Raw genomic sequence first — 20,311 nt, 5'->3', positions numbered from 1 at the left:
ATTTTGATCGTCATAAGGGGCTTCTGTGAGCCGTGCTTTGTCTGGCCCCTCACCTAGGACCCGTTTGCCATGGGTGACCCTACCAGGGGCATGAAGCCCCCGACAACATGGCTCCTAGGATCATAAGGGCACGCAAACCCCTCCACCACGATAAGGTGACGACTCACGGAGGGGACAATCAAAACAATGATTTCTTTTGTACATACACATGTGCATACACATCAATCGTGTATGCACAATTGCACCATTTCAACCAAGTTGCTCTTATTTATTCATTGTATGTGCTTTCTTATTTTTACTTTTTGTATTGTTTACTTGAATGTTTTGTTTGTCTGTGGACCAATTGGTTGTAATATGTCTTGTCTCCACCGTGGGATAGTAGGAAACGCAATTTCGATCTCTTTGTATGTCTTGACTTGTGAAGAAATTGACAATAAAGCACACTGACTTTTACTTTGAGGCTTCCGAGAAAAATTAAAACGTGTTTGTGCACCTTTGCAATCAAGATGTTTGGATATGTCATTAAGATTATAGCTGACAAATACAGTACTATGTTTAAATTGACTTTATGAGGCCATCATTCAACGTGCATACAAACACTACACAAAACTATTTGAGCCCCCCGTCCCTGCAGCAGACGAGTCGTTGCCTGCGTGATCTGATCTCGCCATGCATGAGTGAAGGCACGTCTCAAACTAATTAGTTTGGTTATAACCATCCACAAATATACATAAATGTGTGACGGCAAGTGCAGACACATTTTTCTTCAGCGCAAATAGAGACAAAACTGTGCAAACAAACTCTTACGCCTGAGTGGTGACAAGAGTCAATCAACATGAAGAGAGCAATGGTGTCCTCGTGTGGTCATGTACAGTATATCATGGCCTGATCTTGCTTCCGTATTTTGTTTTTTATGGACATACATAGATGCTCACTACATGTTAATGTCACTCAATGACAAAAACACTTCATGTCCAAAATCTAAAATAGTGAGGCAATCATTTTTATATTTTCAAAGGCTAGAGTAGAGAGTGCGTGTGTATTTTTGTGACGATGCATAATTTTTTGGTATCAAGCGGTGTTACGATTTATTTTTTATTTTTATTACAGTTTCTTCAAGTAACGTCAGGTTACTTTGTTTATTTCGTAGAACAGGACACAAAAGGAAACGAATTATTTCCTAACGCAGAGGTGTTAACTTTCCAAAGTTGTCATGCGCGTTCCTGAATGTCCCACGTTCCGCGAAGGCCGCACGGCTGAGCAACATGACAGTCATGTGACGTTGAATCATGTGGCGCAGTCACTTCCTACCTAGCGATTCTTCTCCAGACGCGCTTATCATGTCGTCCTGCTGAACACCCACCCACCGCTCGAGCATGTTTTTACCGAACCACGGCCGGCGTCGCCTACCCCACGGGGGCTTGCTTTGCTTGGTGGCGAGTGTGGGATGTTTGCTGGGCTTCTCCGGAGCGACGACGACTGCAACGGCGGATGGGAAGGAGAAGGAGGCAAGCCTTTGGTACCAGGACCTCTGCAGGTAAACACACCTCGACTCCAAACAAACAACACAACGGAGGCTTTCATTTCAGCCCGTGAAAAATAAAATCAATTCGAAATCGCCTCATCACACACACCAGCGTGTCAGTTGGCTCACGTGATCGCGCTCGATGGTGGTGGGTTAGCTAAAAGAGCGTGCTAGCAGCTGACGGGTCAACAACATGCACTGTACTGTACAATTTCTCCTCCCACTAGCATCGAGTACCTGCCAACGTGTTGCAAAGTGAGCAAATATTGACACGGCAACGAACTAACATTCCGTCGTATCGTTAAACGAAGACTTTTTGATGACGTTTAACTTTGGAGACAAGTAGATAACTGCATTCTACTTCCCCCAATTTAATTAACGTTCCACAAATCTCTGTGGCATGCTATGATAAATAGAAAAGCATTGAGTCTCAAGATTGATATGTGGCAGAAGGAAGGAACACGTCTTTATTCCATGACTGTCTGCCAATAACTGTGGCTAGATAACCGTCACAAAGATATATTGACATTACAAAGGGACAAACACATCACCCCACCCCTAACTGTAGGCCTGTTGGGTGAAAGGGCTGGTACTGAGGTCCGATTTTTCTGCCTTTGTCTCATAGCTACAAATGGGAGGCGATTGACCTGGACAACAAAATAAGCTACACGCTCAAGCTGTGCGACTCATCCCCGTCGACCCCCTGCGGTGATGGCACCGCTGTCTGCGCCCGCGACCTGACCAGCAATATTTACCAATCTGTCGGTGAGTCACTTGTGTACTTCTGTCCCGTCCTGTGTGTTTCTCCTAAGTCTGCCTCATTGAACAAAGTTACTGTGTTGATTGATTGCTTTATGGCTGTTCCATGACCGCCATGACCGGTTACAAGATGTTTTACAGCTATTTTAGTTGAGCAACAATAACCAATGTTAAAGAATAACCTGTGTGGCCGTGTCAGCCAAAAGCAAGCACAGTTATCTTGCTCGTGAAGGGAATATACGTCTATCTAACAGCGAAGTCTAATTTGTTGACATTTCAATCGTCCCGATGCCTTGAAATAGTTCATTAATAATTTCAGTGTAACATAAATGAAGTCGAAGTTGTCACTGAGGATCGGCTTTCTTTCGGTAGCTGCCAAGTCACAAGTGAGTGGTGGTGTTACCATAGCAGAACCTTTTCCACTGCTGTTTATTTATATCGACGTCAAACATGGCAACTGTGACAAATGATTTTCTCAAAGGGCGGAGGCTCAGCTGGGGTGAATATTTATTTTTCAAAGCATGCAGTGTTTTTCTAGACCCACTCAGAATCACATGCATCTTTTTTTTCCCTCGTCGTACAGGTGAGCTGACCCTGCGGAATCTGTCCAGAACCATCCTTGATTACAACAGTAAGGTTAAATGTGCAGGAAATGACAACTTCATCCAAACCACCATCGGCTTCCAGTGTGGCAAAACCATGGTGAGCTCAGACAAGCATCGGCTGACACAGAATTCGATATGCTCAGACAGGAGCTGCGTAGTGGCGGTGCCCACGGGATCTCAGGTCCAATTTTAATGACATTTCAAATAGACAAACATTCCCACTGACACACTCCAACGTCTTGACACAAAACAAATATTATAATATAACGTTTACAGCGAGGCTACATCTGGCTTAAATTGTTCTGAAGCCTGGCTGCAATGAGAGTCAACAATTGCAACAGCGGCAACCACACTTTTGGCGCTCGCTTTTGTGAGAGTCTGCGGCTCAACGGAGTCCCTCACTTCCTGTCACCTCCTGCCAAACAAACCTACGTCACCCTCTCTTGTCATGCTTGCAGAAGTAGATGGTCTGTCACGGTGCTTTGTAACAGCATAAGACTGATAAATGCGATTAAAAACATTAACAAGAAGCAGCTGACTAGGAAGGAAAAATATAGAAAGAAAGTGTTGTACTGCTGAGGAAAATGTGATTTTTTTTTTTTTTTTTTTTTTATTTATAATATTCGGTTTTACATTAGGCTGGGTTCATTTTTGGTCAGTCACCACATGTTTGCATATTATCCAATTTGCACTTGTGTTAATTGTTGTGGCCCACAGGGTACTCCGGAATTTGTGGCCGTTTCTCAGTGTATGCATTACTTTGAGTGGAGGACCTACGTGGCCTGCAGCAGCGACAAATTCAAACCACACAAAGAGGTGCAAACACTTTTGATGAACCAAAAGATCTATAAATGATCAAATGTTGTCGGTAACCGAAATGTGCACGAGTGCGCAGGTGCCGTGCTTCGCCTTCGACTCCGACAGCAAGAAGCACGACCTCAACCCGCTCATCAAAGTGAGCGGCGGCGGCTACCTGGTCGACGACGGCGACGACAGCGTCGACTTCTACGTCAACATCTGCCGCAGCCTCAGTTAGTCGCCCGCAATGTCGGAATAGAGTTGCGTTCAGAACTAAAGCAGTGCGAACAACTTTCTGGTAACTGGGTCACATCTGTGTCCACCGACTTCATCTCTATTTCTTGGTTTAGGTCTCAAAAGCATACATTGCACTGCTGTTATTCCGAACACAACTGTATCTTGAGGTTCTCTCATATGAAGTGACATGTTCCTTCGCTTTGTCAGGTGGCGGAGAAACACATTGTCCGGAAGGTTCTGCCGCCTGCCTGGTTACCAAGAACGTGGCCTACAACATGGGCTCCCCCGCCAAGCCCTTAGAGCTCCTCTCAAACGACAGGTAGCCTCGAGGTCCACGTGAGATTGCAAAATCTTACTTAAAGCAAAGAAAAAACTACAAAAAAAAAAAATAATAATTCTCAAACACTCTTAAGACTGAGCCTGCAGTACAACCTGAGTGCCACCACGACTCCTCCGGTCTTCTGTAACGGACACTCTCCCGCCGTCACCATCACCTTCATCTGTCCATCAAGCCGACGTTCGGTAGGTCACACTCGTGTTCCCATTGGGCGTGAGCTGCGAATGACTCTGGTTCCGAATGCCCTTCTGCTCACAGGGCAGCACCCCTAAAATGACGGCGGAGGCCAACTGCCGCTACGAGGTGGAATGGGAGACCGAGTACGCCTGCCACAGGGATTATTTGGAAAGTGACACGTGCAAACTCAGCAGCCAGCAGCATGACATCTCGGTCGACTTGACCCCGCTCACCTTGACCTGTAAGTTAGCTACTCAAAATAATTAATCACATCGATTAAATGCCCTGCAAAGAAGACTTAACCCGTGTTTGCGTCTAGCTGCGGACCATCCCTACTATGCCCATTCCTCAAACAGCGATGGGACTGAAAGCTATATTTATTACCTGAACGTGTGCGGGAAAGTGCCATCGGACGAATGCAGCAGCCTGGGGGACTATGTTTCCTCCTGCCAAGTGAAGAAGACAGGCGATGGCAAAAAAGTGGCCGGCAGATACCAGAACCAGACACTGCGGTAATTTCTTTCATTAGCGCAGAAATTGCAATCTGTAAAAGAAAAATTTAAATTAATGAATATGCCTGCCACATCTTTCAGTTACTCAGATGGCGATCTGACACTTATCTACCCTGACGGTGCCAAGTGCTCCACCGGCTTCCAGAGGATGACCATCATCAACTTTGAGTGCAACAAGAACGCAAGTAAGAGGCGTCAGCCCGACGTCAGCCGCAGCAAGGTGGCCAAGTCTGATTTAGTGTTTGCTATTTTTTGCTTAGCCAATGGTGGTGTGGGGACCCCAGTGTTTGTCGGAGAGACAGACTGCACGTACTACTTCAACTGGCAGACCTCGTACGCCTGCGTCAAGGAGAAGGAGGATCTTCTGTGTCGGGTTGATGATGGCAGCAAGCATTATGATCTTTCGCCCCTCACTCGCTTGCCTGGTGAGTGTGGAAGATCCAATTCATGTTCCACCCCCTTGTAGAACATATCAGTGTCTATTTAACTTTTGTTTCAGGGTCAGAGTCGAACGGGAACTGGGAGGTGGTGGATCCAGAATCCTCTGAGTCAGACTTAAAGCGCTTCTACCTCAACGTTTGCCACAAAGTGGTCCAGGCGGGAGGAGCTACTGGCTGCCCGGAGAGTGCCGCCATTTGTGCAGAGGGTAAGAAGAGATACGGCGAGGTCACTTTGAATTGCCACATGTCCAGTGGCATTCATTTTAAGGTTGCGACTTTGCGTTTCAGACAAAGAGCAGAATATGATCAGCCTGGGAAGCTTCCTCTCGCCCCCCCGCAAGACTGAGAAGGGAAACGACATCCGACTGGTGTACACCGATGGAGACTTTTGCAGCAAAACCACGAGGATTCAAACCATCCTGACGCTCAAGTGCAAACCAGGTGATCATTTTATGCAATTTTAATCTAATCTGTAAAGCAAAATGGTGTCGGAATTATTGTTAGCAAGTTTTGGATCCCTCGCAGGAGATCTGGAGAGCGCGCCCGTCCTCCGCAGCGTCTCATCAGATCGCTGCATGTACGAGCTGGAGTGGTACACTGCGGCCGCGTGTGTCCTCTCCAAGACCCAAGGGGACAACTGCAAGGTGGAGGACCTGCAGGCCGGTATGTCGTTTGCGATACCGTCAAGAACTCTGTTTTGGTCTGAGGAACGTAAGCGAGCGGTTCTACTCCCCAGGCTTCTCCTTCGACTTGTCGCCGCTCACCAAGGCTAATGGCGGCTATTACAACTTGACCAACGACAACTACGACTACTACATAAACGTGTGCGGCCCGGTCACAGTCGCCACCTGTCCCGAAAAGGCCGGCGCGTGCCAGGTAGAAAAAAGGTACAGCAAACCACTGTTAACATCTACAAATGATCAAGTTATGTTTTCGTTTTCCTCGGCTCTCTATGTGACTATGGATGTTTTTTTTCCTGTCATTGTAGTAGTTGGAGTCTGGGCCAGGCCAACTCGCGGCTGTCCTACTACGACGGCCTGATCCAGTTGTCCTACAGCAACGGCTCGCAGTATAACAACCAGCAACACACGCTCCGATCAACTCTCATCTCCTTCCTATGTGACCCTGAAGTTGGTGCCGGAAAACCAGAATTCCAGGTGGACCTCCTGTCGCTTATTGGTTCTGTACAAATGTTTTGACTTTGAGCTCCTCTAATGTTCTTCACTGGGCACAGGTGGAAGATAAGTACACGTATAACTTTCACTGGTACACATCGTACGCGTGTCCCGAAAGACCTCACGAGTGTCTGGTGATTGACCCAAAAACTTTGGACCAGTATGACCTGTCCAGGTAGGACACTCAGTAAATATTTGATTTTGCTCACTGTATGGCGTTGATGCATACCCTAGTCCAGTGCTTCTCAATAATTCTCTGTGATGCCACCCCTAGGGAGAAGAAAACATTTCGCGCCCCCCCATGTTATTAACATTAAAGAAAACAAAATATAAATAAAAAAGAAAGATCAACTTACAATAAAGAATAACTATTAATAACATTGTTTTTTTAGTCTGTAACAGAACAGATTAAATTGATTGATTGATTGATTGATTGATTGATTGATTGATTGATTGATTGATTGATTGATTGATTGATTGATTGATTGATTGAAACCTTTATTGTCCCCTCTGGGGAAAATCAGTTGTCAAAACAGCTCATGACGTTTAAAAAGAGGAAGACAAACAGAAACAGAGTTCACAATGCAATAAGCTGGTAGTTTGCTAAAGTACATCATGTGCAGATAAAAAGTCCCAAGTCTCTAGCTCCAGGTCTCTCCATGCCTGCGGGCCTGGTTGTAGAGTCGGAGTGCAGCTGGAATAAACGACTGCCCAAATCTCTCTGTGCTCTGACGGGGGAGGACAAATCTGTCGCTGAATTTGCTCCTCATCCCAGTCAGCTCGATGTGCAGTGGATGGCAGGGATTGGCCAACATGGCCGCCAGTTTTTTCCCCATCCTCTGTTCAACCACCACCTCCAGGCTGTCCAACCCGGTCCCCACCACAGAGCTGGCCTTCTTCACCAGCTTGTTCAGCCTGGTAGCGTCCCTGGCACGTGCATCACTTTGCCTGAAATTAAAAATGAATTATAATTATTTAAACTATAAACATTCTTGACCAACTGCCATTTTATGCTGGAAAAAATACAATAAAATAATAATAAACATACATAATATTAAATTAAATAACAGCAATAAATAACATTTAATTCAAAGTAATCAGCAACATTAACTCAAGCACAATATATAAAACATTTTAACCTACAAAACAAAAATGAATAAAACAATTTTTGCTCAAAATGAGGCAGCATGACGGAGACCATATCCACGGCTGCAGGTAGTATTAGCTCTTCTGCAATGTGTGGTTTTTTTCTTGCACTGAACAATTTGGTACGCTGCTTTCTTTACAGGACTGTCTCAGAAAATTTGAATGTTGTGATAAAGTTCTTTATTTCCTGTAATGCAATTAAAAAAAACAAAAATGTCATACATTCTGGATTCATTACAAATCAACTGAAATATTGAAATCCTTTTATTATTTTATTATTGCTGAATATGGCATACAGTTTAAGAAAACTCAAATATCCTATCTCAAAATATTAGAATATTTCCTCAGACCAAGTAAAAAAAAAAAAAAAAGATTTATAACAGCAAAACAAAATCAAAAATGTCCATTAATGCACTCAGTACTTGGTTGGGAATACTTTTGCATAAATTACTGCAACCAATGCGGCGTGGTATGGAAGCAATCAGCCTGTGGCATTGCTGAGGTGATATGGATGCCCAGGATGCGTCAATAGCGGCCTTTAGCTCATTTGCATTGTTGGGTCTGGTGTCTTTCAGCTTCTTCTGCACAATACCCCACAAATTCTCTATGGGGTTCAGGTCAGGGGAATTGGCAGGCCAATCAAGGACAGTAATGCCATGGTCAGTACACCATTTACTGGTGGTTTTGGCACTGTGGGCAGGTGCCAGATCATGCTGGAAAATGAAATGTAGTGCTCTAAAATCTGCATTTACTCTGGACTTGAAACACAGTGGACCAACACCAGCAGCTGACATGGCTCCCCAAACCATCGCTGACTGTGGGAACTTCACACTGGATTTCAAGCAACTTGGATTTTGCTCCTCTCCAGCCTTTTTCCAGACTCTGGTGCCTTGACTTCCAAATGAAATGCGTACAAAATTTGCTTTCGTCTGAAAAGAGGACTTTGGACCACTCTGGAACTGTCCAGTGCTTTTCCATAGCCCAAGTCAGACACTTCTTCCGTTGTCTTGAGTTCAGAAGGGGCTTGACCATGGGAATAAGGCTATTGTAGCCCATTTCCCGGACATGTCTGAACAGTCGCTTTTGATACCTGGACTCCAGCTTCAGCCCACTGTATTTGAAGCTCCCCCAAATTCTGGAAGCGACTCTAATTCACAATGCTATTAAGGCTGCGGTCATCTCTCTTGGTTGTGCAGCGTTTCCTGCCACATATCCCCCTTCCAACAGACTTTTTGTGAATGTGCTTTGAAACTGCACTCTGTGAACAGCTTGCTCTTTGAGAAATTTCTTTTTGTGTCTTACCCTCCTGATGGAGGGTGTCAATGATGGTCCTCTGGACAGGAGTCAGATCAGCAGTCTTCCATACTTTGATTTACTGAACCAAGCTGCGTGTTTTTCAAGGCTCAGGAAACCCTTGCAGGTGTTTCGAGTTAATTAGACGATTCAAGTGATTAGTTGAATACCCTACTAGTATACTTTTTCAAGATATTCTAATATTTTGAGATAGGATATTTGAGTTTTCTTAAGCTGTATGCCATAATCAGCAATATTAAAATAATAAAAGGCTTGCAATATTTCAGTTGATTTGTAATGAATCCAGAATGTATGACATTTCTGTTTTTTTAATTACATTACAGAAATAAAGAACTTTATCACAATATTCAAATTTTCTGAGACAGTCCTGTATATGCTTACAGTGCTTGCTGATTGACTGAAGTAGCATTCACAAAGTGGGATGATTGTTGGCAATATTCAGCTCGTTTTCGCTGAAAACCCTCAAGCATCTTATCAGCGTGATTGGGGTGCAATGACTTTATAAGTGCCGCCTTAATTTATTTGGCTTCATACTGTCCGCTGCCAACATTGTAAGGCACAGTAAACACAACGGTCTTTCCTCGTCTCCCATCGTAGTCGCACTGAAGCCGAGCGCTACGTACGCTTTGTCATATTTCCTTGTCTTAGCTTTCGTGTGACTCTCAATTCTCTTATCTCCGTCTCTCTCCGCCGTTCTTTTCAACCCTGTTCAATATTTTTCCATGGTGCACTTTATATCGCCTGCTCTGTGCTGTGTGTGCGTATGTTCCGTGCGCTCTACACTGTAGAGCGACTACTCCTTGCGCGCACTCTTACAGTGATACCGCCACTCCCACCTACTGCAGTGGATGTCTAATTACCCTTTAATCTAGTACAGCCAAAAGAAAAGCATGTTCCCTGGTGTCCCCCAAACCCCCCCCCCCTGGTATCGCACCACGCGCCCCACTATTTGAGAAGCACTGCCCTAGTCCGACATCTTCGTCTTGTCTGCAGCTTGTCTTACCCCACGTCCGGCAGCAACTGGCAGGCCATGGACCTGTCCAACACCGGCAACCTGCGCAAGTACTACATCAACATCTGTCGGCCCATCAACGCCGTCATGGGCTGCGACCGCCACGCGTCCGTCTGCCAGATGAAGTACACAACCACGCAGGTTCGTAATTCTCGCTACCACTTTTTGCATAAGCTACGTTTCAAAAAAGTCAATTGTGTCTTATCCCTCCCACCCGTCCTTCAGGGCTTCCCACAAGAAGTGGTGTCCGTGAGTAACATGGGCATCTCCAAGCGCGGCCCCGTCATCGAAAGCCGCGACCGGCTGCTGCTGGAGTTCACGGACGGCAACCCCTGCGAGTCAGACGGCTTGAAACTGACGTACACCACCCGAATCCACCTGGTGTGCACCAGGGGAATGCTGGTCGGTGGAAACACTTTGGGTGGGCAAGGCCTAGCTCAACATTCTCCACGTCACTTTCTTATCGTTGCTGTTGGCCTCCATCTTCACACAGTCAATGGGTCCGCGATTCCTCATGTACCAGAACTGCACTGCCAACTTCATCTGGGATACCAGGGCAGCATGTGCCATCACCACGACCAAGAACAACGTAAGTCATTTTATCGAGGTTTTATTTAAAAGCGTAAATCGCTCAGCTTCATCTGTGCTCCAAATGTGCTTCCATCTCAGAGCTGTGCCGTGATAGATCCTGACACCGGCTTGGTGTTCAATCTGCAGCCGCTCGCTTCCAAGACTGGATACAAGACCAACGCCAATGGAAAAGACTTCTTAGTAAGATGGATGTTGAGATCAGCAGCAAGGATTAAGATTGCATTCAGAGCACAAAATAAGCAGACTAAGCTTTGTGTGTAAAATAATTCAATTCATTTTCACCATTAGAAGGTCACCACCTGGTTTGTCCTGCCTCGCAGGTGAACATCTGCTCAGACCTGGCGCAGTGCGGCGCGGGAATGGCGGGCTGTGAGCTGGAAGACGGGCATCCCATCAGCCCGGTGGGGGTGGAGAAAACCCTGCAGTACTCCACCGATGGCCTCCTCAAACTGACATACAAGGGACCCCGTGACGATTCTACAGGTTTGGAGAATGAACTGACCCCTCCTTTTCTTGAACTTGTTTTTGGTTTGAAACTCTGTTTTCTTTCCAGCAACGCGGGACACCTTCACCATTAACTTTGTGTGTGATCCAAACGCGCACCCTGGTTCATTGAAGCTGCTCCGCGAGGACTTGAACACCCTGCCCAGCCACGTGGTCCACGACGTCCTCTTTGAGTTTTCCACCGCGCTGGCCTGCGTCGCCGCGCCGGTGGACTGTCGCGTCATTGGTATTGGCAGGACGTCACAAGATTCGTCCGCCTCCTTAGGTGTAACGCGCGTTTTTGTGGGTTACAGATTCCCGCGGTAACGAGTACGACCTGAGTCATCTGGTTCGAGGCGGAGAGGACAGTCCCTGGGTTGCTATAGACACTGACGCGGTGAAGTCACGCAGCTTTTACATCAATGTCTGCAGACCTCTCCCCTCTCTGAATGACTGTCCTGGTCAGTGAGCGATGCCTCTCACTTAATTCAGCCCCATCAGTACTTGTACGGCGTTGGAGATTTATTAACCGTAAAATGCATCTATGTCCCCCTCCAGTGGGTCCATTAGGTGCTTGCGCCGTCAAGGATGGAGCCGGTTACAGCCTGGGTCTGGTCCAGGCTAGCCCGCAAGTGGCGGATGACGGCTCCATCAGCATCTTGTACCACAATGGGGACCTGTGCGACGCCACGTCTCGCTACTCCACACGCATCATCTTACTCTGTGACGACAGCCCAGTGAGTAATCTGTAACATTCTTACTTGGCAGGGCTCTGCGGCTGGGTGAGAGATGCTCAGTGTATGTCTGTTTGTATTTCCAGGGCTCCCCCATGTTTGACCGGCAGGACGTTTGCGAGTACGTCTTCATCTGGCGTACATCCGAAGCTTGTCCCATCAGGAAGTCCCAAGGTAGAGTCGCCACACTGAGGGATGCACCTGACTGCTAGAAGTGGTTTTACATGGCTGTTTGCCCGCCGGTCCCCTCAGGTAACGAGTGCCGCGTCAGCGACCCGAGAAGCGGATTCGAGTTTGACCTGAGCTCCCTGAAAGGCAAAGATTACCCGGTGAGGAGTGACAAGTACATCTACCACTTGTCCGTATGCGGCGGGCTGCAGAGGGGCGTCTGCACCAATAAAGAAACAGGCAGCGACGCTGTCTCCTCGTGCCAGGTGGACGGAAACAAACACAGGATAGCAGGTGGTAAACTGCAAAAAAAAACATCCCCAGTTTGTGCTCTGCCTGGAATTCTTTGTTGGTATGCGCTTGTGTGCATTACAGGAATGGCGAACCAGCTTCTGAGCTTCGTGGGGGATCAGCTGATCTTGAACTACACCAGCGGAGAGACGTGTCACAAAATCTACCAGCGATCCACAGAGATCTACTTCTCCTGCCACCCCGACATGCACCCTGTAAGCTTAACACCTAGATTGCCACTTTTCTATGCACTTTTTACATTTTATGAACTAACCTTGACAGAGGGCAAAAAGCTCCCAAGTTGTTGACTGCACTTCTCTCTTCTCCCACAAGGGTGTGCCAGAATTCATCAAGGAGACTCCTGAGTGCACCTATTTGTTCAATTGGCGCACGTCACTGGCATGCCTTCCTGTTAAAACAACCAGCTGCTCATACCAGTGAGCATGTTGTGTGTTGTGACTCATCTGAGAGTATCCCCAAAGTGAGAGTGAATGTTATGCATTGGGTAATTACGTTTGCTGTTCTTGTGACTAGTGATGGTGCGGGCCACTCATATGACCTCTCACCTCTGGCCATGGAGGCCCAAAACTGGGAGGCGGCGGCTTCGACGGACGACACCAGCAAGCGATTTTACATCAACATCTGCAGGTCGCTGGTGCCACAGGGAGGTGCGTCTGTTGACAGCAATGGCGTCCTGCTTGTCTATCACAGTATTTCCCAACATTTGAATTAAAAGACGCTCTTCTGGTTTTGCGGCAGGTTCTTGGAAGTGTCCCTCTGGCAGTGCAGCCTGCATGAAGGCCGGAGAGGAATACGTGAGTTTGGGTCAAGTGACGAGCGGCCTCACGTGGGACACCAACGTGCTGAAGTTGCAGTACAGCGGCGGCCAGGCCTGTCCCGACAGTGTCCGCAACAGGACCACCATCATACGCTTCAAGTGTGATAAAGACCAAGTCGTAAGTTACCGATGTCACGGTCATCTTTTATTTTTTTATTTTTTTTAAGCCACGTCGCAGTTTGTTTTTAAACATTTTTGTCCCCTCTCAGGACTCTCGTCCAAACCTCATTTCCGCCATCGAGGACTGTTTGTACACTTTCATGTGGTTCACGGCTGCTGCGTGCCCACTAAACAGCAGCCAGCATGACGGCTGCAGAGTTGCCAACCCAGCTACAGGTCTAATATTTTTAATTTATTTTTACAGTTCACCCACCTGTTGTATTGCATCGTAAAAAATACTTAATTTGACCCACCCCTGATATTGATTATTTATTTATTTATTATTCAACCTTTCCCTGAGGGCAGGTCATTTGTTCGACCTGAACAGCCTCAGACGGGATGGTGGTTACACGGTGTACGACCACAACGTGCCCAGCAGGATGTTCCGTGTCAACATCTGCGCAGACATGACGAACGCCGGCTGTAGCCCAGGAACCGGTATGTCACGATTTTCTTGACTTAAAATTCTGTCCTGGGAAGGTTGCATTTAAGTGTTGCGTTGTCCCAGCGGTGTGCATTAAAGACGTCTACACTGGGCTGAGCGGCGGCCAGACCAGCGGGAAGCTCTCGTACAAGGATCGCGTGGTGGAGCTGATGTACCAGGGAGGAAGTCCATGCGCCGCCGACCCCACCCTCAAGCACAGCACCATCATCCACTTTATCTGCCGGTATGATGTCCGGCCCCTTCAATGCCATCTGCTCGGAGCTGGAGCGCCAACATTAAAGTTATCTTGTGCGTTTCATAGACCGGCCAGTATGATCTCAACCCTTTCGGAACCCGTCCTCATTGACTCCAATGCAGAGACATGCACGCACTTGTTTGCCTTCCATACTCACCTGGTGTGCGAGCAGCCTGTGAGTATGTTAGTGTGTGTACGGTAGATAGTTAAGTTGAACAATTTGTGGAATTTATAGTTTATAGTCCCCAGATAAGATGACAGCCAAAACAAGTGTCTTTGTCTTCCTTCCAGGTCACATGTTCCGTCCAGAACGGCTCCACCACGATTGATCTGACTCCTCTGATTCACTTCACCGGATACTACACCGCCACAGGTTGGCTTGTGCGCGGACATGACTTTATCAAACAGCATCACTTCATCCACATTGATGTCCCTTTTTTCTTTGTGGTGTTCAGATGACGCGGTGGACGAAAGCGATGACTCTCCGGACTTTTACATCAACGTTTGTCAACCTCTGAACCCCATCCCCAGGGTCACTTGCCCACCTGGCGCCTCAGTCTGCATGGACCCAGACAATGGACCTCCAATTGTGAGTTACAAGAAGTTAATGTCCAAATCCAGAGTTTGACATTTATTTCCCTTTGCCTCTATGCAAGGACATTGGGCGCACGACGAACGGGCCTCAGTTAAGCGCCATGGGCGACGTTTCCATAACTTACTCCAGCTCCACCCAGTGTGTGTCAGATGTGGCGCAAAACTACACCTCCACCATCATCTTCACTTGCCAGAGAGGCGTAGACTTGGTCAGTACGCCATTTACTTCATCTCCTATTTTTTTTTCCTCCAAACTTTTGTCCTACTTTGAAAAATAAACTGGTCTACGTCTCTTCAGGGTTCCCCGCGCATGCTGAGGCTGCAGGGCTGCGTGTACGTTTTTGAGTGGGCAACCCCTGTCGTGTGTTCGGACGCCACCCACACCAGCGGATGCAAACTGATCGACACTCAGCTGCAGTACACCTTTGACTTGTCGACGTTGACAGGACAAGTGCTGGTGAATTCAAAGATGCTTAGGCACCGTGTATTTTTTTTTTTTTGTGCAGAATTTAAAACATCTTCCTAATACGTGAAATGTCTCCGTTTGTGCGATAGGTCCCGCTTGGCTCCTCTGACAACTACCTCATCAACGTGTGCAGCTCGGTGGCCGAGCCTGCTTGCAAGGGCGCTACCGTTTGCCGTGTTTCGGGCCCAAGCAAATTGGCGGCGTCATTCGGCATCAACAAGGCCATGACCATGGATTTCAAACACGAGGAGCAGGCTGTGCTCATGCAGTATGGTGGCGGGGATCCATGCCCGCCCAGTAAGTGGTGCCCCTTACCCTCACATCTTTATCTGATCATAACAAATGCCTACATGCAAATGATGTGTGTTGTAGGAACGCATGAAGGCGAGGCCTGCGTGTTCCCCTTCACGTTCATGAAGCGCTCGTATACAGGATGCACCACAGATGGCAGGACCGATGGCAGGAAGTGGTGCGCCACGACCGCCGATTATGACAAGGACAAAAACTGGGGCTTCTGCGAACCAGGTGAGGCAGCAAATTTCTCTCAGCATCCTGGAATCGGGTGCCCATGTCTGTCACAAACAAGATTTTTTGTCATCTCGAGTGTAAGAATCCAGGAAAACAGCTTTACTTATTTTAGCGCTTTAATTATTCGTTTTTTTTTTTTTATTAGCGACTGCCAAGCGCCAGTCGTCCATCCTGTTTACTTGCGACCCGTCCGCGGGCCACGGCTCCCCGCAACTGCTGTCGGAAACGGCGGGGTGCTCGGCTACCTTCCAGTGGCCAACGAGTGCCGTGTGCGCCTCACGGAAGATGGAGTGCAAGCTGGTCAGTCAGCATAAAACCTTCGATCTGCGAGCCCTCTCTTCCCTCACCAAGCCCTGGAAGTTCAACCACAACGGCGACACGTGAGTCAAAATTGCGAATGAAATGTTTTCTCATTGATGCGCATGTGACGTTCCCCATTTTCATATCTGCAGATATTTCTTCAACCTGTGTCAGGGGATTCATAAAGGACCTCCGGGTTGTGACGAGGACGCCACTGTGTGCCGGCACTCGGCGGACGGCACCACGCAGACGCTGGGTCGCGTCTACACTCAGAAAATGAGCTACAAGGGTGAGAAATTACAGCTGATTAGAATTTGCGCATTTTCTTAGTTAGGCGTGGAGAAAAGCAGTCATCTCTTTCCCCTCCCATAGGTGGCAAGATTTCCGTCAACTATTCGGCCAGTGATTCTTCCTGCGGTAATGGCGTGGCGGCAAAGACGGAGATCCGGCTGAGCTGCGGCACCACTGTCGGTCACCCGACCATCATCAAGTATGAACGCAGCTCGACACGTGACAAAATGGCCATAAAGGCACTGTGACTTGGGACAGTGACATTCATTTACTTTTCCAGTTGAGCAGCCAGTTAATAACAGAAGAGTGTTCGTCATTCAGGTTAAACTTTGGCTTCTTAAGACGCCATTATAAAAGTAACTCATAACTCATCTAAAAAGTATTTTTTAACTCCACCAAATTATCCAAAACGTAGCTATATTTTTGGGTGCAATCTCTATCAAAACTTACAATAGTTTGCGTGAAATCTCTCAGCATCGACAAGACGTCCTGCCTCTTTGTGATTGGCTGGGAGACCCGCTTGGCGTGTGCCGTCAAGCAACATGAGGTGGAGATGGTCAATGGCACCATTCAGAACCCAAACACGGGCGCCCGCCTCAGTCTTGGAGCGCTTTACTTCAGGTAGCCAAATTAAAGTTGCTCCTTCTTTTACCCTGCATGTTACTCACTCTTAGACATGTGTTTGTGTGTCTTCAGTCCCCATCAAGCCTCCGGAGACATCCGGGATAACGGGGACCACTACATTTACCACATCCAGTTGTCCGGGCTCACCAACAGCTCCCTGCCAACGTGCGTGGGCGCCAACATCTGCCAGGTCAAACTCAACGAACCCTACTGGCGGCGGATTGGCTCCTCCAGCACGGCCAAATATTGCATCAAAGGTATTTGACATGTTCACTCAAAATTGATTGAATGGATTTCTTTGTGGCATTGTTTATTTTAAAAGTAAAGTATGGCCCCTTGAGCACAAAAGGTTGGGCCACATCTGCTATACACTGCTGCGTTGAATATTTAGACATTTAACAGTTTGGCCCGTTGAAGGTTAATAAATCAACCTTTCATGCATCAACTTCGTCATAAAGCCTGAAACGAAGTCGGGCGCAGGGAATCATTGACTTTTATGATGTAATTTGTGAGGATACTGAAGGAACCCACTAATACAACATGCGTTTATATTCAAAAAGCCAAAATTATCCTTGAAGGTGAGGGGCAATACTTTCATTGACCATTCAGAGGTCTGAAGAAACTTAAATTAAGTTAAACTTGATTCACCCTACAGGTGGCAACCTGGATGTAACGGTGACCTCGGAATCGACGTGCGGGCGGGAAAGAACCAAAAAGGCGTCGTCCACCATCATGTTCCAATGCAACCCGACGGCCGGCGTGGGCATCCCCAAATTCATGCTGGAGACGGACGAGTGCCAGTACATGTTTGTGTGGCACACGGACGCCGTGTGTGGTCTCACGTGAGTGTAAAATCAAATTTGGTATTTGAATTGAACTTGCGTTTTAGACCACCTATGACGTTTGTCAATGTGTTCTGCAGGACTGTGGACACGCAGACGCAAGACGATGACAGCGACGGCCTTCCGGCTCTTTCCAGGCGGAGTCAGGTGGCGGCTGTTCTGCTGAGCCTCCTGATGGCGGGCTTGAGCGTTTGTCTACTTGCACTGTTGCTGCGTAAGCGAGAGAGAAGGTACGAAGACAAACTTTCTTGTCTGTGAAGTCATTATCATCTGAATTTAGTGTGGTGTGGCTGTTATGTAAATTAGCTGAATTGTGGTCTCTCAATTGGTCAAAACGTTTTGCTAATGTCCCTTTTAATTATTTTTTTTCTTTTGTCGACTTGCAGAGACATGGTGATTCAGAAGGTAGCTGGATGCTGCAGGAGAGGCAACCAAGTCTCCTATAAATATTCAAAGGTCATTGTTGTTTGTTTTGATTGTTAATTAATGTTTTTGGAAAACAAGAAAAAAAAGATTCCAACATATTGTTACTTATTATTTTTTTATTTTGGTTGACTTGTTCATCCATCTTGTTGCCTGCATGGCTTTTCAGGTGAACATGGATGAAGATGCGGGCGAAGACGAGATGGAGTGGCTGATGGAGGAACTGGAGACACCCACCACGGCATCCTCATCTTCGTCGTTCTCCTCCTCGCACCTGGGTCGCGGTAACCACAGCAACGGGCACATCAAGACCAAGCCGGTCAACACGGACGGCTTGCGCTCCTTCTCGTTGGATGAGCAGGAGGACGACAGCGAAGACGAGGTCCTTAGCGTCCCCGGAGTGCGGGTGGTCAAGTCGTCGTCCACCCATCGCAGTGTCTTCCTGCAGGTGAGCGGCATCACATAACATCTTGCCTTCACTCAAACCTTGCACAATAAAAAAAAATATTTCCTTGTGCTTTGGCAAGAGGCATGCTAGCAACATTTCTTGCTGATGCTTGCATTTTTTTTTTTTTACAAAACCAAGACACCTCGCCTTCGCTTGCTCTTTATCGGGATGTCAACATGCCTTGGCTCTCACTTTGGCAAGACGGCAACATATCTCGACTCCTTTCATATGCACTTCGGCCAGAGAGCGAGCAAACAGATGAGGCAACACGTCTTGCCTTCGCTTGTAGAAAATAACAAACAAAGCAAGACTTCCTCACCTTTGCTTGCACTTTTGTCAAGATAAACCCTCACGCGATGGTTCTTGTTTTTTGCGGCACCGGATCAGGAGGAGAGTGACGAGGACCTGGTGGGCCTCCTGGACGAGCCCGAGCGAAAGCAGAAGAGCGGCAAGGCTCACTCAGCGGCCGGCCGCCGCAATCACAACGCGGCACCGAAAGCCAAGCGGGAGGATGACGACAGCGATGAGGACCTCCTGCGGGTGTAACTCGCCCTCCGGAACTGCTCGCTCTCTCTCTCACTCAAGCTCTCTCTCAGTGAATGTCGCCATAGCTACGCATCTCAGCATTACTGACACTTCCTCCAGCCCCCTTTGCCGCCATTTTGTTATTTATTGATCGCTCCTTTATTTAAAGTGTTTCTCACCGTTGCTCTGGAAGCAATCAAGGCGAGTTGGTCCCTCGTGTCATCGGGTGCCACGTTTTGTCCAAAATGTTCTTTGTGATTGTCGCCGTGCCATTTCTGTAGCACTTTATCTTAAAGCGAGTGTTTCTTTGCAGATTGTTTAAGACGAAGGTCCACGTGGCAAGCAGCAAAGCTAATTGGTCGGCCGGCCGTCGAAACGAGAAACGAACTCTGGCCGAGTGGACATAGGCGGTGAAGGTCAGTTCTCGTGCGGTTTTAAAGGGAAAAGAAATGCTCGGGTGTTGCATTGTTTGCACTCACGGTAAACAGCCCCCTGAAAAGAGAGCGTAAGGCTTTTTTTTTTTTTTTTTTTTTTATAAAGATGAATTTTCTCACAATTTCACTGATTGTCCTCACATTTTCATACTCTACGGAGAGGTTCCTTTGTTTGTTTGAGATTTTATCATTATTTAAGTGTGATTCTGTAAACGAAAGTTTTGAAAGTGGCCATGTGAGTGTAATGTCTCGTCCAAGCCATATTTCAATGCCTGTTGTCGTTGCTTTGTTTTTGTTTTGTTTATTGCCTAGCCAAGTCGTCGTTTGGTAGGCAATTCAAATATCTATTTGCCACATATTGAAACTGCCAGCATAATAATCGAATTTTTGAGGGTTGACTTGAATCATCCATTGTTATGGATGCCGCTTTCAGACGGCCTTTTCTGAAAATTGCTGCAGGAAAAATAAACCTGTCCCTTGAAAATACATGAAGCCCTTTTGTCAAGCAGTATTTATTCAGGCTGTAACAATTCTGCATTATCGTCAAAGCTGTGAGGAAGTTTGGCTCGGTACGTAAATGTTTGGTACTGGTAAAGGCACCCCCACCCCCCCGGATTTGCACGTCCGCTACTTTTTCTGCGATTTTCAAAAGAGGGCAAAAAATGGTGCACTGGAGAAAAGCACAAGAAATTAGGTGCGATTATCATTGTCATCCTGCTTTTGTTGTCTTACCTCTGTGCTTGTTTTTTGCTATTTAAAAGAACCTCCATGTACTCATGTCTCTTTATTTGAATAAATACCTGTAGAATGATGTTTTAGTACATTTGTTTTAGTGATCTCTACTAAACTCTAAAG

At 47.1% G+C, this 20,311-nt stretch overlaps 1 protein-coding gene across 2 annotated transcripts; it reads left to right on the top strand.

Annotated features, from left to right (window-relative positions):
- The first annotated feature begins 1,275 nt into the window (after positions 1 to 1,275).
- Positions 1,276 to 20,267, top strand: igf2r (insulin-like growth factor 2 receptor). Of its 2 annotated transcripts, XM_049757860.2 has the most exons (51): positions 1,277 to 1,537; positions 2,151 to 2,290; positions 2,868 to 2,986; positions 3,607 to 3,705; positions 3,785 to 3,920; positions 4,132 to 4,243; positions 4,338 to 4,446; positions 4,520 to 4,679; positions 4,758 to 4,950; positions 5,032 to 5,135; positions 5,211 to 5,375; positions 5,450 to 5,596; positions 5,679 to 5,831; positions 5,916 to 6,053; positions 6,127 to 6,277; positions 6,379 to 6,547; positions 6,625 to 6,740; positions 10,019 to 10,178; positions 10,263 to 10,439; positions 10,531 to 10,626; positions 10,707 to 10,808; positions 10,949 to 11,111; positions 11,182 to 11,358; positions 11,426 to 11,572; positions 11,670 to 11,848; positions 11,932 to 12,019; positions 12,098 to 12,307; positions 12,389 to 12,519; positions 12,638 to 12,741; positions 12,839 to 12,972; positions 13,064 to 13,260; positions 13,352 to 13,478; positions 13,608 to 13,739; positions 13,810 to 13,969; positions 14,048 to 14,156; positions 14,273 to 14,354; positions 14,437 to 14,570; positions 14,638 to 14,784; positions 14,874 to 15,032; positions 15,131 to 15,338; positions 15,414 to 15,566; positions 15,715 to 15,949; positions 16,022 to 16,158; positions 16,242 to 16,359; positions 16,635 to 16,781; positions 16,857 to 17,041; positions 17,440 to 17,626; positions 17,707 to 17,856; positions 18,013 to 18,082; positions 18,219 to 18,497; positions 18,885 to 20,267. In XM_049757860.2, exons 1-51 carry the CDS (start codon positions 1,377 to 1,379, stop codon positions 19,041 to 19,043), a joined length of 7,515 nt encoding a protein of 2,504 aa, XP_049613817.1. In that variant the 5' UTR covers positions 1,277 to 1,376; the 3' UTR covers positions 19,044 to 20,267. The 2 variants fall into 2 exon arrangements, with proteins under 2 accessions (XP_049613816.1, XP_049613817.1); XM_049757859.1 differs by having other exon boundaries at positions 1,276 to 1,537; positions 13,810 to 14,156.
- The last annotated feature ends 44 nt before the right edge of the window (positions 20,268 to 20,311 follow it).

Source organism: Syngnathus scovelli, chromosome 20 (genome assembly GCF_024217435.2).
Source record: "Syngnathus scovelli strain Florida chromosome 20, RoL_Ssco_1.2, whole genome shotgun sequence".
In the NCBI taxonomy this organism is placed as follows: Eukaryota; Metazoa; Chordata; class Actinopteri; order Syngnathiformes; family Syngnathidae; genus Syngnathus; species Syngnathus scovelli.
Note: the sequence above shows the minus strand (reverse complement) of the source record. Positions and strands in the feature narration are given on the sequence as shown.

Bases quoted from the DNA above. Each gene is read 5' to 3' on its own strand.
- igf2r (XM_049757859.1), top strand. From the start codon at position 1,377: ATGTTTTTACCGAACCACGGCCGGCGTCGCCTACCCCACGGGGGCTTG. The intron at 3,706-3,784 runs GTGCAAACACTT...ACGAGTGCGCAG, and splicing joins AATTCAAACCACACAAAGAG to GTGCCGTGCTTCGCCTTCGA. The intron at 12,308-12,388 runs GTGGTAAACTGC...TGTGCATTACAG, and splicing joins AAACAAACACAGGATAGCAG to GAATGGCGAACCAGCTTCTG.